The 17722-nt window shown below is 37.6% G+C and overlaps 5 protein-coding genes across 5 annotated transcripts; 3 read left to right on the top strand and 2 right to left on the bottom strand.

Moving 5' to 3' along the window:
• Positions 1 to 69: 69 nt before the first annotated feature.
• C9374_011500 (uncharacterized protein) lies at positions 70 to 1980 on the top strand (the record flags this gene model as incomplete). Its single annotated transcript, XM_044687163.1, has 5 exons — positions 70 to 117; positions 264 to 340; positions 497 to 586; positions 711 to 1542; positions 1672 to 1980. The coding sequence occupies 5 exons, from the start codon at positions 70 to 72 to the stop codon at positions 1978 to 1980; spliced, it is 1356 nt and encodes a 451-aa protein (XP_044554669.1).
• Positions 1981 to 2152: 172 nt separating this feature from the next.
• C9374_011499 (uncharacterized protein) lies at positions 2153 to 3289 on the bottom strand (the record flags this gene model as incomplete). Its single annotated transcript, XM_044687162.1, has 1 exon — positions 2153 to 3289. The coding sequence occupies one exon, from the start codon at positions 3287 to 3289 to the stop codon at positions 2153 to 2155; it is 1137 nt and encodes a 378-aa protein (XP_044554668.1).
• Positions 3290 to 4016: 727 nt separating this feature from the next.
• Positions 4017 to 5784, top strand: C9374_011498 (uncharacterized protein; the record flags this gene model as incomplete). Its single annotated transcript, XM_044687159.1, has 2 exons — positions 4017 to 5546; positions 5782 to 5784. 2 exons carry the CDS (start codon positions 4017 to 4019, stop codon positions 5782 to 5784), a joined length of 1533 nt encoding a protein of 510 aa, XP_044554667.1.
• Positions 5785 to 5918: 134 nt separating this feature from the next.
• C9374_011497 (uncharacterized protein) lies at positions 5919 to 10371 on the bottom strand (the record flags this gene model as incomplete). Its single annotated transcript, XM_044687158.1, has 3 exons — positions 5919 to 7301; positions 7430 to 8132; positions 8252 to 10371. The coding sequence occupies 3 exons, from the start codon at positions 10369 to 10371 to the stop codon at positions 5919 to 5921; spliced, it is 4206 nt and encodes a 1401-aa protein (XP_044554666.1).
• Positions 10372 to 10905: 534 nt separating this feature from the next.
• Positions 10906 to 16071, top strand: C9374_011496 (uncharacterized protein; the record flags this gene model as incomplete). The annotated part of the gene is made up of 1 exon (XM_044687157.1): positions 10906 to 16071. One exon carries the CDS (start codon positions 10906 to 10908, stop codon positions 16069 to 16071), a length of 5166 nt encoding a protein of 1721 aa, XP_044554665.1.
• Between the last annotated feature and the right edge of the window lie 1651 nt (positions 16072 to 17722).

Below are 17722 nucleotides of genomic sequence, written 5' to 3'. Positions count from 1 at the left end.
TCTCTACTCATCATCGATTATTCAACCATCATCTTATTATCATCATCATTTCTCTAACGATAGCAACATATGGGACAGTGTGTTCAATGTTTGAAAATTTATATCTTTCCATCAAAAGTTAGTATCTGCTAATGGATAGATCGGATTGAATTAACCAATATATATATTCATACATGATCATTGTTTTTGATGATGATGCTTCTGTTATTAAATATTGGCCTCTCCCTCTACAACTGATCACTTTCCGAATACTTTCAAAGTAGGAACGATTATTGGATTATTCAGAACCCAAGAACTTTTCCTTTGAAGCTAACAAGCTTTCAAAAGCAGCATCTAACGGGTATGTTGATTTGTAATGATGATTACAGAATACTAATACTGTTATCACGATTTGACATTTGATGAAATGAATTTCCAATTTTTATGTATTAATTTGATGGTCACGTCATCAAAATTCCGATATCAATATATATATGAATGGAATCGACACAAACAGCGATATTGAAACTGTTCAAAATCTAGTGGTAGAAGTAACTACCATTTCCATTAACGAAAAAGATGAATTTGGATGTACAGCGCTCTATAGGTATGTGTTTCTACATGTATTTGTAGCATTCCCACTCCAACCATAATCATTTTAATGATCTGGATTCCATACTCCAATTCATTCTTATTTCTCGGTGATATTTTATGTTTACCTCCTTTCACAGAGCGGTCGAAAACAATCACTTACCAGTAGCCAAGCTCTTACTCGAATTGAATGCAAATCCTAATGAACCTACCAGAACTGGAAAAACATGTCTGCATGCAGCTGCTGAAAATGGTAACACAGAAATGTGCATTCTTCTTCTCAATAATGGAGCCTCAATGCATGCAACTCTTCCTTCCTCTAGCTTTACTCCTCTTCATTTGGCCATTCAGAAAAATCAATTCCAAGTATGCGAATTATTACTACAGCAAGGAGCTCTCCAACTTCAATCTCCTCTCCTCTCCAATAGCTTGTCACAAAATGAAAATACCAATTCTCACTCCTCTCATCATCACCAACATGGATTTTTACACAATTTACATCTACCAAGACTGTCACACGCCAGAACATTGAGCAACGGATCGAGTGCGAGTGAAAACTCGAGTACCAGCGCTTCTCCCATGCTTCATCAAAATTCAGGATCCTTGTCAGCCGTGAGTCCAATGAGCCCACCCATGATACTGGCATCCTCATTAGGCCTGACAGATATAGTGTCACTTTTACTTAAATATGGAGCCAATATGTTTGAGAAAGATCCTGTCACAGGAATGAATTGCTTAATGGTGGCTGCTGAAAATGGTCATGATGAAACAGTTTTCTATATTTTGGCAAACACAAATTTGACACCATCAGAACAGGAAAGATTTGTGAACGAGCAATGTGAGGCATCACATCATTGGTCGAGTTTACATTTTGCTACATCGAAAGGACAAGTCTCTGTCTTGCAAGTTCTTTTGCAATATGGAGCAAATATTAATTTGAAAGATAGTACTGGAAAAACAGCACTACATTATGTAAGTTTATTTGAGGAGTTGTTATTATATTAATTAATAATATTATTTATATTTTCCCCTACTTGAACATGTTCATGAAATGGAATCACTAACTATTGGTTTAAATATGGTTTACTGTAAACACACCAGGCTTCATTGCGAGGCTATCCCGAATGTGTGAGAATTCTCATTGAATTTGGAGCTGATGTTACCGTTAAAGATGACGACGACAAGGTTGCTTTAGATCTGGCCACTGAGACACTCCAATATCACCACATTCAAACTCAATTCAAACGATCTCTCAAAAAGAGACAAGAAATGCTGAAAGCTGCTGCTTTCAACATGCACAATCGTGAAAGCAGTACTTCGAGTTTTTCAATTCCAATCATTACAGTGGATGCAAACATAACAAGCTCTCCTGTAAAAACGGCTAGCCCTAACTTTAAGATTTATCGATAAGAGAAGATGATCATCAAAATGATGGAATCTGATATTGATTCTATCAACAATTGCTTTGATCTCCAAAGAGGATCTAATTATAAAGTAAATTGAATAATTTATTGCAATAAATTTTGGTTTTCAATTACCTGAACTTGGTAAATCTTCATCTATGAGGAAGCATGTTTTCATGTTAATCATCTACTACCTCAATTTCAATAGGACAAAGTTGGCATTCTAATTGTTGAGTGTCGCCAACGTTAAACAGTTGACACAAATCCTCCACAGTGATAAACCTTCTGTGTTCAAATTGAGGCTCTCCAAATATTTCTAATATTTGACGAGAAGGTTTCAAACCCAAGCGTTTACACAATTTACGTTTAAAATTATGGAATGACATATCCATTCGTACCCATAAAGTCATGTCATTATGCCCTTCTCGTTTTACAAGTACTTGTTTTTTGTTTTCATAAATTTTCTTATTCGAAGCATCATCACTTTCATCTGATGAGAGTGAGTGATTGTTGAGAATTTGATGATCGTCATCTTCATCTTCTGAAATTTCATAACCATCATGCTCACTTGGTGATGTTTCACTCGTCTCTTGCTCCAACTCTTCCTCATCTTGATGTGTATCCATGAATGTATCGTGCTCATTGTTCCGTTCCTCGACATTGCAAGCATGCTCGTTGTTTTGCTCTTCAGAGTTTTCTTGGTTTGCCTCTTCTAAAAAGTTGTCCATTTCCTCCTCAATGTGTTGACTTTGTGCATTTACATCTATTATTGAACGTACAGAACCTATCTTTGATTTGGTTGATATATGGGTGCTTGAAAAATTTAGATTGGAATTCGTTTGTGATTTCTCTTGTTGTACAGGCCTCTCCACGCTACAACCTTTTTGTTTGGTGACATAATTCAATCTTGGCATTTGCAAATTCTTAATTCTATCCATTAGTCTCTTTTCATGGTTCAATGTATGTGTAATTCTATTTGAAGAAATGCTTAAACAAGCTACAGAATTACGTGTGGCAGTGAATGCGTTTCTCTTTGATTTTTTCTTTTGAATTCCATTTTTGGAAAATTGTAAATGATTATTTGAATCGGATTTAGAGGCTTGAAAGGTAGTTGTGGATGAAGAAGAGGATGAAGCACTTTTCCGAGAGTTGACTTCTCTTAAAGAGGAATCTCGTTGAATGATTTGTCTACTTTGAAAAGCATCCGATTTCTTACAACTAAAAGACTCTAATAACGAACGAGATGTAATTTCTTCTTCTTCTTTAATTTCCATGTTGAAAACATTTCTTGATGAATGATTGGACAAAGACAGCATGTTAGATGAAACGGTTGGATCGAAAGTTAGCTATTTTTTTTTTGATGTTTATTCAAAAGTGGATGAAGGGAATGGTGTGAGTTCGAGAAAACTCTGGTTTCGAAATTTTTTGCATAAAGTTTGCCAGTTGAAAGAGGAATGTAATGAAGGTTTCAAAGTATTTTGAGGCTTGAAAAAACTATGATTGAAATGTGTTTTTATACTATGTTATTTTCATGTTGTTATTTGTCAGCTTTGAAAATTTGAACTCGAGTCATTTTCTCTTAAAGAACTAACTCAACGAATCACAAAGAGAGGGAAGTACAGTTAAGTGGGGTGGGAATTGGTGGGTGTGTACATAAAAATTGAACCAAATTGATTGGATTTTCATGATCCTTCAAAATCCCTTGGTCTAAAGTTTACAACGCCAACGAACTTTGCATCACGCTCTTTTCGGTGCGTCAGGACCAAAATTGTACTTATTCGCGACGTTTCTTTAAATGATCCCAGTCAATGTAGAGTTAACACTCCATGCTACATTGTCATCTTTGCTTCATTCTCTACCTAAATATTGGTTGTAATATTTTTCTCGTATCTCTCTGTTCCTATGATGCTCTCTCCATGGCCCGTTGCAGTTGTTCCACTCTACAAAAACGGTTTCATCATTTGAAAAATCAAAAAAATTTTTTAGACGATTTTTAAAAAATTACCAACTAGATCCCTCGACACTGCTCTCTTTCATCATAAAATGCTCAAGAACGCTGCTTCCAAGCTGTTGCAACTCAACAATAGATCATCATCGGCCGTAGCCAAGAGATGTTTCTCCACAAGTGCTATCCGTTCATCTGCCAGTGATGATTCCAATGAACCAAAATTCTTGGAACAAGTAGAGTTGTACTTTGATAAGGCTGCTAACTCAACTCTCCATGAACCTGGTCTTTTGCAATTCATCAAGGAGGTGGATAGCGTCTATGAATTCATCATCCCTCATGAGAGAATTGATAAGAACGGTAGAAAGGTCGTGGAAACTATCCGTGCATACAGAGCTCAACACTCTCACCACAGACTCCCAACCAAGGGTGGTATCCGTTACGATAAGATGGTCAACAGAAATGAAGTGATGGCTTTGGCTTCCTTGATGACTTTCAAGTGTGCTTGTGTTGATGTTCCATTCGGTGGTGCAAAGGGAGGTATCTGTATTGATCCTTCTGCTCACACTGTTGAGGAAATTGAGAGAGTTACTCGTCGTTTCGCTGCTGAATTGATTCAACGTGGTGTGATTGGTCCTGCTATCGATGTTCCTGCTCCAGACTATGGTACTGGTCCAAGAGAAATGTCATGGATTGCTCACACTTATCAAACCTTCCATCCAAATGATATCAATGCTTTTGGTGTTGTTACTGGTAAGCCTGTTTCACAAAACGGTATCAGAGGTAGAGCAGAGGCTACTGGTTTGGGTGTCTTTTACTCGGTTCGTGAGGCTTGCTCCGATGCTGATTTGATGAAGAGTGTTGGTTTGAAGACTGGTATTGAAGGAAAGAGAGTTGTTGTTCAAGGTTTGGGTAACGTTGGTTATCATGCTGCCAAATTCTTTGAAGAGAATGGAGCCATCATTGTTGGTATTGGTGAAAGAGATGGTGCAGTCTATGATCCTAATGGTTTGGACGTGACTGATGTCAAGACCTATGTCCAAGCTAAGAAGACCATCTTGGGTTATCCTCGTTGCAAGACTGTCATTGAAAATGCTACACAAATCTTGGAATGTGATTGTGATATTTTGATTCCTGCTGCTTTGGAAGGTCAAATTTCATTGAAGAATGCTCACAAGATTCAAGCCAAGATTATTGCTGAAGGTGCCAACGGTCCAACTACTCCAGGTGCTTCCGAAATTTTGGAAAAGCAAGGTGTCATTATCATTCCAGACTTGTTCTGTAATGCTGGTGGTGTTACTGTTTCATACTTTGAATGGTTGAAGAACTTGGGTCACGTTCAATTCGGTCGTTTGACAAAGAAGGCTGAAGAGAAGGGCAAGAAGGACATGGTTCGTCATTTGCAATTGTTGACTGGTCGTGAATTGAAGGAATCCGAATATCAAGCACTCACTCATGGTTCATCCGAGAGAGACTTTGTTTACTCTGGTTTGGAAGGAACTGTCCATGAAGCTTGGCAAACAATCATCAAGACTTCTCGTGAGAAGAATGTCAATCTCCGTACTGCTGCCTATGTCAGTGCTATTGACAAGATTACTCTCTCCTACAATGAATTGGGTATCTGGCCTGTAAGTAATATTTTCTTCATCGTGATGACAATTAATCAATTTCTAATTTTTAAATCATCATGTGAATTGGCATTTATTACCATCATCATCATGCTGTGGCAATTTGAAACTTTGCTTTTTATACAACACCATCCATCATCATTTATGAACCACCACTACTACAATTTTGCATCGACACTATTTACTTGCATCATCATGATTCAATGCATTTTCCGTTTGAATATTTTAACAACAGTAAATTATTACTGTCCCGTTGTCTGTAATATTTTGCGTCATCAGGGCGATTGGAAGAGTCTTTTACATCATAATAAAAACATTTTTGGATTGAAATAGTGAGGAAACACGTCTTTATTGGTCCTAGGTTCATTGACCCTACACACTCAAGTGAATGGTTTGGAAAATGCCTGAATTTGTATCTGAGGTCAATTTTCGAGAGGCACTTTGCAGAAGAATCCTGTTTCCAGTTCCTGTCAATGCATTTCTTTCAACACTTAAAAAGTAAATGGCAGAATAGTCAGGATCAGAAATGCCAGCACTCAAATACTCGGCGCCCACATCCGTAATGAGATTGCTTTCTAAATCAAACGAGCCAATCATTGCATTTTCCTTCTGCTTTTTCATGTACTCTGAAATCAACAATGCTCCAACATCGGTAATGTCATTCTTGCGGATGGAAAGACTTGTCAGGGTGTGGTTTTGGCCATCAGCGATGCCTTCGATCATGTCTCGTAGTCCAACATCGCCCAGTGAGTTATAATTCAAAATTAAGCACGTGATTGAGGTGTTGTATTGGAGCATTCGTTTAAGAAGTGCTCCTCCTTTTTGAGTAATATTATTTCCTGCAAGATTCAAGTAGTAAATATTTGAGGCTTTTCTTTTTGAATGCAATCGATCGAGCAGAATGGATTGATCATTAAATAATAATGGTAAATCGTCATCTCCAATTGAGGATGATCTCAAATCCACACAAATCAATGACTCTGCTAAATGATGAAACATGTTATTCATGAAAATGATGGAATTATTATCAGAAAAAATGTCATTGTATGGATAAAATTGTTGAATGATGGAACGAACTTCGTGTGAATAATCAACGTCACCCATAACATTTCCGCTAATGAATAAATGTGAAAGTGGTTTTTGTAAAAACCTCTCCAAACATTGCATGGCCTTATCTTTGAGAGAACAATCGGCTAGTTCGAGCCACCATGAACCACAATTTAAATCTTGATATTCACTCGTGGGTTGTGAATAAAAACCTTTCACTAGATTAATGATTGAATCTGAGAGCATGTCTGGATTGTTGCTGAAATTGACTCTACAGAGAGAAGAGTTCGCTTTCAAAGATTCAGCTAAATATTTGGCACTCGTGTTGGTCATTCTATTATTTGTTAAATCTAATTGAATGAGAGTTGAATTGTAGTCTTGTTGTTGAGAAGATGTGAGTGTGTCATCGATGTTGCTGACCTGTCTCTGATAAATGTAATTCAATGGAGAGAACATGTTTGCAAATGCCAAAACTCCCCAATCTCCAATGTAATTGGATTTCAAATTGAGATGTGTTAATACTTGATTTTGTCGAAGTGCATTCGCGATGGCAAATCCTCCCAATTCTCCAATCTTGTTTTTTTGTAAATCCAAGTAAGTGAGTGAATGATTGGTTTTTAGGAATTCAGCGAGGCAAATTCCACCCTTCTCATTGATGTAATTTCTTCCTAGAGTCAATACAAGAATTGACTTGGAGTGCATCAGTCCCTATTGTCATTAGTCATGACATGTACAAGCAGCGTCAAATCATAATTAGTAAAAATTTGGGAAAAATGTGACAAGATATCATTTTGAGATTTGGAAATTTTTCACTTCCTAGATGTAAATTAACATACCTTTGCTAGTATTTCAGTTCCATGATCTCCTAAATTGTTGTAGTCAAGAATGAGTTGTGTAATTTCGAAATGAAGTTGCGCGCTATTGAGAGAACTCTTTTTCAAAAAATTTGCCAAATGAACGCTGCCATTTGGATAAATTTCATTGCCACACAAATCTAAAACAACTGGCGCAGCAAATGGTCCTCTTTTACCATTGTCAATGACAGCATTTTCGTACATGTCATGGAAAATAAAACCCAAGTCATCATTCTTACAGGTCTGTCTGACATCGACAGTGATACCAAATCTCTCACCTGCAGCATACTCGAGTGCTTTTCGTATGACATACTTTGCACCAACGTGTTGCATAGGATTCAATCGAAAAGAAATAGCAGTGAGTGAGGTGTTGAATTCAAGAGAGTCCATGATGGTTTTCGCTCCTTTGGCTCCAATAGAGTTCCATCGAAGATCCAATGTTTGAAGAGAGCAATTCTCGCTCGATAAATAACTGGCAATGGCACGAGCACACTTGTCTGTCAAAAAACATGCTCCAACATCGATCAATGTTAAGCAGTGACACTTTTTAACTGCTTCGAAAAGTTGAATGGCTCCGTCATCTTCAATTCTACAACCTCTAACATCAATTTCTGTTAACATGGTAATATCGACATGAGGAAGGAATAAAACTTTACCAATGCCTTGCCATCCTTGATATGAAAACCTTTAATAAAGGTTTCAGAAAATTGAAACAGGTCGCACAGGTCATGTATCAAAGTTATGATCAAAATAAATAGATGGTCATACTGTAAATATTACAATATCATTATACTGACGACTTACCGTCTTCCCTTAATTCGAATCGAATCTAACCGAATTGGAGTGCCAGCACTTTGTTTTTCGTAATATTCCAGAATATAATCGCCCAAAATCTTTTCATGAACTTCTCGATCGAACGAAACTCCAGTAGTGCTACTGTAGACCCGCAATTTTTCTTCATCACTCACTTTGGACTCACTCAACTCGTCAATATCGATCGATTCGTTCTTGTTAATGTGACTAGAGGTTTGTTCTGAAATTGTCGATGCAAGATCATCGAGAGAATATGAATGAAATTTTGTCAAGGTTGGTTCAATCTCGCGACTCAACCGATCCCATTGTGCAGAGTTTGAAAATAAATAATTATCAAGAGTGTACATTAAAGATTCTTGAGAGGTCACCAAATAGGAATGTCTGCCTCTAATAATTAAACTTTTTTGAATGTGCCTCAATCCATCATCTTTGCTAACAATAAAAATTCTTGTCCGTATGTCTGTCACACGATGCAACGCTCCTGCCAAGCAACCTAGCAAGTAATCTGCTGCGTCCTTATACTTTTTGAAGTAACCTCTATCATAGAAATCGAACAAGTACTTTTCAAAAGCGTTCATTCCAATACAACCATTCTCTTCGAGCATTCTAATTTTAACAAAATGCAAGCTGGACTCTCTCTCACGAAGAACTTCTTCAGAGACTCGTAGCGACGTGGAATATTTAGGCCCAGCAATTCCAATCATGAGACAATCTTTGCCATAATCAAAGTTTCTTTCTCTCAACAAGAAGATGGACTGTCCCACATTATCCAAATCGAGTAGAACAATATTGTTGTATCTTGAAAATGGATTACTGCCTTGAGAGAAGTGTAAATCGAGTATGTCCTTCATGTACCAATCACTTTCAAAAGCGTGATGATATCCCCACACGAAATATCTCACATTGTCGAGACATTGTTTTGGCATGAAGAATCCATTCTTTTTTGTGAGCCAATCTTGTTGCAAAATACCAGATTTGTCATCAGAATTCTCTGCGTTATTATCACTAGAACTTGCTTTGTTTTGTTTTTTAGCATCCTTGAGCATTTTGTTTCTCAGTCGCTTCATCTCTTTTTTGCTCATCTTTTCAACGCTCTTGTTCGTCTCACTAGAGTCATTTTCAATGAATTGCATAATTTCTTCTAAAGACTTTGCACTTTGTGTTTTGGTTTCTTGGTTGACGCCTTGTGCTGTGTTTAGAGGTGGAACCTCACTAAATTTTGCATAGTCAGTAAATTGGTAGAGTCGACACCACAATTCCTCACAATATAATTTCCAGCAATTTTCCAAATTGACAACTCGCAAATAATCCAGTAGCGATTGTGACGATAATTTCAAAGCCTCATGACAAGGTAGGGATCCATCCATAAATTCCGATGTTTTCGTGTGGTTGCTGTGGTTATTGCATGCTTGCGTATTTTCAACAGGAACAGTCGAGTCGTCCAAAGATGGATCAATTTCATTGCAATAATCAAAAAACAATTTCCTAGCTTCAATCCATATTGTTGGTAAATCTCTTCGATGATAACACTTCTTTTCCTTAAAAACACGACTCAAAATATAACTCAATGTTCTTCCAATTTGTTGTAAATATTCAGAATTTTGCTTTGAAATGATCTTTTCATGCTTTCCATTCCTATGACTGTTCAAACCATTTTCAACTTGATTACTGCTATTAGTATCGTCGTTATTATTGGGAAGAAATATATTGTCATCAAGAAGGTACTTGTTCAAAATGACAAAAGGTTCCTCATTCATATCAAACACATGTTTCAATTCAACCAAAGCAAGCCTTTCGCTCGGAAATCTCTCTGGAGTTAAATTCAATAATTTCAAAACCCTTCTTATCATACTATCATCATCATCATCATTATGATTACCAGATGATGCAGAATGATTCTGTTGTAAAAAAACCTCTGAATCAAGGCTTGCTTCTTGTTGATCCGATGAAAGTAGTACATTCCGATGATGATTGAATGATTCGTCTCCCTCAACTCCATGCAAGGATGAAGAAGATGTAGCACCCTCATTATCATGGTAACCACAACAAGTTGTCTTTATGTGGTTGCCTTGATGAAGATTGGAAGAGGGTGATGAGGAGTCATTGAACATTTTTTCTTGTTCTTTCCCTTCATGAAGCGATTGGTGCAATTTTGAGTTACAACTCATTTTAATACAGTAATTCTAGAATTGAATAGAGGGGATGACAAGAGAGTCGTCATTCATTGTATTCTTTGAAGCATTCAAACATCCCATTGGTTTGAATCATTGACAACAACTTGGAACTGGGGTTCGTTTCCAACACAAGGGGTTGTAAAATTCATTTACAAACAACAAATTACGATCATCTCTTTAATTGTATCAAATTTCACAATACATATCACTATTGACATTTGATCGACGTCTGTTGCTGTCATTTCAACCAACAAAAAAATTCTTGTTGTGCGCGACGTTTTGACCGAACCCCTTTCACCAAGCGCTCTCTGTTACATCATCGAGTTTCACTGATCGCCGATAGACAACAACACGATTACAAATTCCATTTGTTGTGTGTGTACTTGACATTCTCGAACTCTGTGAATCAATATACACACACAGAACAACAACAAATTATTGTTACTGAACACACAAGTTCGATTACGCGTCATGATGAACAACACTTCTCAATTACCACAACGACGTCGACACAAGAGTGTGATCCCACTCTTCTTTGTGTTGTTATTGGCAACCCTTCTTTTCTTCTCTCCTCACTTGTCCTATCAACAACAACCCGCTTGGTGTCAAAAAGTATTATCACAACAAACACAAGAATCCTTTTCATTGTGTTCATCAAGTTCTTCTTTGACTTCTACTGCTTCTTGGTGTTCACAACAAAATTTCAAATCCTCTCAACCCATTACGTTCCGAGATTCTGACATTTTCAATTGTGCCGATGATCGATCCAAATGTCTCTCGAAACTCATTGGTACTGACAAACAACAATTAATTTCATTGACCAATGACAATTATATTTGTATGAAAGATGTTTCTGGAGATAACAATATGAAAGTATTGAGAGAGGTATTCAATCCTACCAATGGTTCAGTTTCACAAATTGTTGACGAATCTGCAACTTCACCAGAGAACACTCGTTGTTATCACGTGACTGGTGTGAAACCTGTGGAAATGGGAACCAACTCTTTGAGTGAAGTCTTGATCGTCTTGACCAATCAATATGTGTTTGCCTTGTCCATGGATACTGAAAAGGTCGTTGGAAGTGCCACCATTCGTACCAGTGCCATTCAAAAGATGATTGAAAGACCAACCTTGATGGCTGTTGCTAAAAACTCCAAGAGTGAAGCTTTGATTTATGTGGTCACAGCTGATCAGAAATTGAATAGTTTTTCATTGAGTATGAGTGGAGACGGTACCTTGACTCTTGTGGATAATCAAAAATCTATTGCTTTGAGATCGTCGAGTTTAATGAGCAATTCAGATGTGGTTCAAGATTTCCAAGCCATTACTTATAAAGATGCATCAACCACAATGACCATGATGGTCATGTCTTTTGGTCCAATCTCTGCCACCGATGGTAAAGCTAGTACAAGTGGACTTTTACTTTTGAAAGCTGGTAAAACAAGTGTGAGAAAATGGACCTTCTCTGAAAAGACGACTGAAAAGAAGATTCACGGTTTCACACATGGAACTTTTACCAAGACAGAAACAACAACAAGTGTAGATTGTCATTCTGTGAAAGCTTCTCGACCTCTCCTTTTCATTGCCTCTCCTTCTCAAATTAATTTGATTCAACTCTACGATCAGGAACTTGCTGAAGAACTTGATCTCGCTTCCAAGAAGACTCTGGTCTACACTCATGGTGTCACTGGTGAAAATATTTATAGTGTGGCTGGTTTTGCTGAATGTTATGGTGATCATTCGAAAACGTCACAAATGATTTGGATGGTGGTTACGTTTGCTTCTTCAAGTGGAACTCCAAATGGTGGCATTGTTTCATTCTTACTTCCAGAAGCTGCTTCCATTGATGTTGAAACAACTACTGATGTCGATGCATTGGGTATTACAACATCCAATGCCTGTCCAACTGTTTGGGATGGATCCAACGAACCACAATATAGATCATCTGGTAATTGCATCAAACGTCCAAGAACCGTCATGAAAGCTTTGAGTGGAACCACAGCACTTCCATCTCGAATTGCAGTTGGAATGTTCAGAAGTTCAGACATGAAAACAGCAGATCAAAACGCTGCTACTTCCTTCTATCATGTGATCTTTGTTGCCATGAGAGAAAGTATTGAAGTTTATCTCTTCCAAGAGAAGGCCTGTCAAAATTCAGCCAATACGAATACTTTTATAACTGTTCCATTTGTGAATACTCTTGCATCCGTGTTGTACAGTGACGCAAAGGTCACTGATTTAGCTGTCTCAAGTAATGCTCAACACGTTTTTGCAATTTTGGGAAGAAAGGCCTTTGATATTGACGGAAGAACTCGATTGGATGATATTTGCAAATTATTGGCCTCATCAAGTCCTCCTTCTGCATTGAGCTCATTTACAGAAATTTGTAAAAAGTATCCAACCAAGTATAATGCTTTTGATTTCATTGGATACTATTCCATGTGTAATGGTGGATTCAATTGTCCAAGATATGGCGATTCAGGAGATATGGTGACACAGTCAATTACTACGAGTGCTCCTATAGTCTCAGTTTCTCCTGGAAATCACGTAATTCGTCCTACTATTACCTATAAATGTGAAAAGGGTTATTACTGTCCAGATACTAAAGATGGACGAAGAAGAATTTGTCCAATTGGATTCAAATGTAATGCTGAGCAATTGGCTGCACCTGTGAAATGTTCCATTTCTTCAGATTATAGCAAGACTTGTGAAGTTGAAGGAAGTATTGATGAAACGAGATGTCCCGATGGTAAAGTTTGTGTCAATCCCATGATGTCACTCTATGTTCCTCCAGGTTATTTCACACGAGAAGCTAGAAGCAGTCTCTTTGCATGTCGAAGTGGTCAATACTGTCCATTGGGTACTCAAGGTTCAGACAAGAATGGAGCCTTTATTGTCAATGCTTGTCCTGCTCTCAATTATTGTAGTAATACTTATACTGTGACACCAACTCCATGTTTGCAACAAGTTGGAAACAAGACACAATATTGTCCTCTCGGAACTTATGGAGAAGGTGAACACTTGTGTCCTCCTGGCTACTATTGTCCATCTCTCACTCAAAAAGTATTGTGTGAAGATGGTTATTATTGTCCAGAAGGTACCAAAGAACCTGTAGCTTGTACAGCTGGTAATTATTGTCCAACCACGAGTTCCATGATTTTGTGTCCATCTGGTTTCTATTGTGCTGCTGGTTCGACCTATCCAAAACGTTGTCAATGGTTTGCTTATTGTGCTCAAGGTTCTGTGAAACAACAAAGTTTCTATTTGGGTATTCTCTTAATGTTCTTGGTCGTGATTCTCGTGTTGGTGGTGTTCATTGTTGCTCGATGCATTACTGCCTCTTACAAGAAGAAGAAGATGAAACAAAAGAAAATCAAACAAGAAAAGGAAATTCAAGGACAAAATGCATTGGCCATGGTTGGATTGAATATTGCAAACTTTATTCAAGGAACTGAACCATACATGTACGATTCGAGTGGAGGAATTGTGAATGAACCACCCTTCACAAAGAAGAATTTTACCATTGATTATGCTTTTGAGGATTTATCGTATGTGAGAAAGAAGAGTGAAGAAGTCATTTTCGAAGGAGCCAATGGTCGCATCTATCACGGACGTACGACTTGTATCATTGGTGTGAATGATGAGGCATCACTTGCATTACTTTACACACTCGCTGGTCGTCATCATTTTGGTTTCGTTCATGGTAAAATTATGGTCAATGAACAATTGAAGGATCCTCATGAATTTAGAAATGTCATTTCATTGGCTCCAAAACAATTGAACATGGCTAAGGAGTTGAAGGTTCATGAATTATTGAGATTCTCAGGTCATGCTCGTTTGCCATCTCACTACACGTATAGTCAAGTTGGAAGACGTGTGGAAAGGACTTGTAAAGTTTTGGGAATTGAAAACTTTATGTATGATTCAATTGGTTCTACAAAGAAACATGGTCTCGATGAAGATTTGAGAGTTTTTGTCAATTTGGCAGTTGAAATGGTCTCTGATCCAGTGTGTCTCTTTATTGAAAATCCATTTGATGAAATTTCTCTCGAAAGAAAGAAATTCCTTTGTAAGGCACTCAAAACAGCTGCTGACTCTGGTACTACTGTCGTTGTGACCATGCATCGTCCAAGAAATGACATTTTCCAACTCTTTGACGATTGTGTCATTTTGGGCAAAACTGGAAGTGTCGTTTATAATGGTCCAACCAAAGATGCTCTTCGATTCTTTGAAGAAATTGGATTCAAATGTCCAAACTATGCCAATCCTCCTGATTTCTTTATTGATGTTTGTTTGGGTAATGTTGAACGACCTGGTGATCCAAACTTTGAACCTGAACGTTTGTTGCACTTGTGGGATTTGAAGAAGGAAGAAAATTCAAAGAAATGGGCCAAATCAAGAGCAGGAAAGGATGTCGATCGTTCACAAGAGGATCAACAACAGCAACAACAACATGATGAAGAAGAAGTCGGTGCTCAAGTCATTGATCCACAACAAGTTCTTGTCAATAGTGAAGTTGCTCGTGAACGTCAACGAAAACCCATTGGATTCTTGGGTCAATATTTATTGTTCTCACTTCGTGCATTGCTTCAATTAACTCGTCACTACAAGGGAGTGTTCTTTGATTTCTTTTTCCATTTCATTTTGGCTACAATTATTGGTGCCTTTTATTTCAATATGGATTTCCAAGGACCAATGAGTGACACTCTTCAAAAATTATGTCCTACCTTTATTAGTAATCAATGTTCATTGCCAAGAGTTGATCGAATTGCTCCAATGAGTATCATTACAGTATCTGCCATTGCTATTGCAGCCATGCAATCGTCATTGAAATGTTTTGGAGCTGATAAGGATTTGTATCGACGTGAAGCAGAGAATGGTATTAACAAGATGAGTTACTTTTTAGGAAAATTGACAGGTGAAATTCCATCACTCTTGATTTATCCATTGGTCTTTGTCACCTTTTGGTATATTTTGGTGAATCCTGAAGCTGAATTTTACACTTATTATGGTCTCTTCCTTTTATATGAAATTGTGTTCAGCACTTTGGGATATTTCATTTCAGTGTTTGTTCAAAGAACTCATGCTGAATTTGTTGGTGTGATTTACATTTTATTGTCAGCACTTCTTGGAGGTGTTCAACCAACCGTTCGTTTAATGACCAAGGAATGGTATTCATTGATCTTGATTTGCTTGTCACCTGTCCGATGGGGTGTTGAATTAATGTACACGGTTGAAATTCGAAAATATCAAGAGAGTAATCAAAGTGTTCAAACAGCATTGGATAATTTCGGATTCTCCTATAGAGCTTACTTCCTTTCTCCTGTCATTTTAATTTGCATTTCCATCATCTTCCTCGTATTATGTTTCATTGGTTTACTTTTCAGAGATCCTCAAGCAGTTGAACGAATGAAAACACTGACTCGAGTTTACATTCGAAAGGGTAAGAGACGTTTGAAGAGACTCAAGAGTGAGAGAAAGAATACGGGTGAATATGTATTCCAACAAGAAAGTGAAATTCAAGTATTGCAAGACGATGAAGAAAGTGAATCGGAATCGGATGATGAATTATTACTTGCTCAAGATGAAAATTATCAACCACCAGCGATGGAAAGTAATCATCAGGAAGAACAATAAAATTGTGCCCACCACACCAATATTATTTTACATTATTATTTCATGATCAAATTTTCTTTTTTAACAGAAGAAGAGAACAGTTCCGAGTTCCACATCGAGCTTTATTTCTTTACAAAATTAAGACACCCAATCTTTACGAAATTAAGAGTGACACACAGTGGTTTAACCCGAGCCAAAATACTCCAGCGAGTTTGTTGGCGAGTTGGCGAGGGTCAACGTTTCTTGATGCATCATTTGAGTGCTTTTGTTTATGTACTTTATTGCACAACAACTCTTGCCTCAATTCCAACCGAGAGGTGTATGCCTTGTAAAGCTTTAGGCAGATCCGCCCGGAATTGCATAACGATTTTTGGCAAAATACAAATAGTACATGCAGAACATTTGCAACTCGTGAGAACAACAATATTTGGATGAAACATGATAATAAGGGACTAATAAATGGCAGCAACAACAACAACAACCGATGAAACTTGAAAATAAGGGACTACTCAATAACAAGCCGTGAGGGGCAGAAGTATGGAACGGATCACGATTACGAGCGGGTGGGTGATGAATACAGTGATACTTCTTCTGATGAAGAGTCTGATGAGTCCTAGGAAATGGCATCATTGGTTCGTATTGAATCTCTCAAAAGGGCATCATTGGTTCGGAAGAGGGCCTGCATAATTTTGCAACTGATTGAATATAAAGGATCCAAAAAATGTCTCTAAGAATGGAGTAAAGCTTGACCTTGGAACCTTCAAAGCTTGTGTATCACGGTGTTCATTGTTCGTAATTTGCTTGTTGTTGTATTGTGTCGACAATGCTTCATTGTATGCTGGTTAAAACCACTTCGATTGCAACTTGTCATACGCGCAACACAATCTTCCAATTCTTTCGGCACCTCCTGAGCCCCATTTGGTTGAATGAGGGCCCTTTCAAACCTGCAGCCGCAGCAAACAGCCGAAAAGGACGGCTGCCAGCTCCTGCTGACTTCCCAAACTTTGTGGAAATCCAGAATCCTCCAGAATCCGGATGTTTTTGGCTTTAAAACGAGAAAAATTGTTAAAAATAAAAATGCAAAGCAACAACAACAATTCCGGACAAGCCTTGGCATGTTATCCTTGAACGAAATGAATTCAAATGTGGAGCTAGACAACCAATCCACATCAACTTACACCCACGAAACGAATTCTGATCTTCATCTTCTCTATGACTATCTTCTTACCGATATAAAATTCACACCATCAGACATCAATTCAGTAATTCGTATTTTTGAAGAAAATGCTATCAGAAGCATTGTTTGTTCTAACTTTTATTTGATGATGAAGAGATCATGTCATTTGCACTTCCAAAATCCATCATCAAAGCAGTGATTTCTTTCCGAATGCAACCCGAAAATGATAATCCAAACCAAAGATTTCACGTAAAAACAAGATTATGACTGAAGATGATGTCAAACAAATGTTCATAACAAGAGAGCTTTGTGGAATCGCTCGCATCTTCCTCAAAGAAAAAGAAACAAATCATAACAATACTGACATCGAAGATGATGATGAGTCAATTTATAGTTCGACTTCAAGGTAGATAAATTGTCATTATCCATTATTGTTGTTATTAATGATCGGTTTGTGTTTGACAATGTATAGAGTTCAATCATTGTTATCATTGA

This window comes from Naegleria lovaniensis, assembly GCF_003324165.1.
Source record: "Naegleria lovaniensis strain ATCC 30569 chromosome Unknown tig004, whole genome shotgun sequence".
Taxonomy (NCBI): Eukaryota; Heterolobosea; class Eutetramitea; order Acrasida; family Naegleriidae; genus Naegleria; species Naegleria lovaniensis.
The sequence above is the reverse complement of the archived record's forward strand: the minus strand, read 5'-3'. Positions and strand labels throughout refer to the sequence as shown.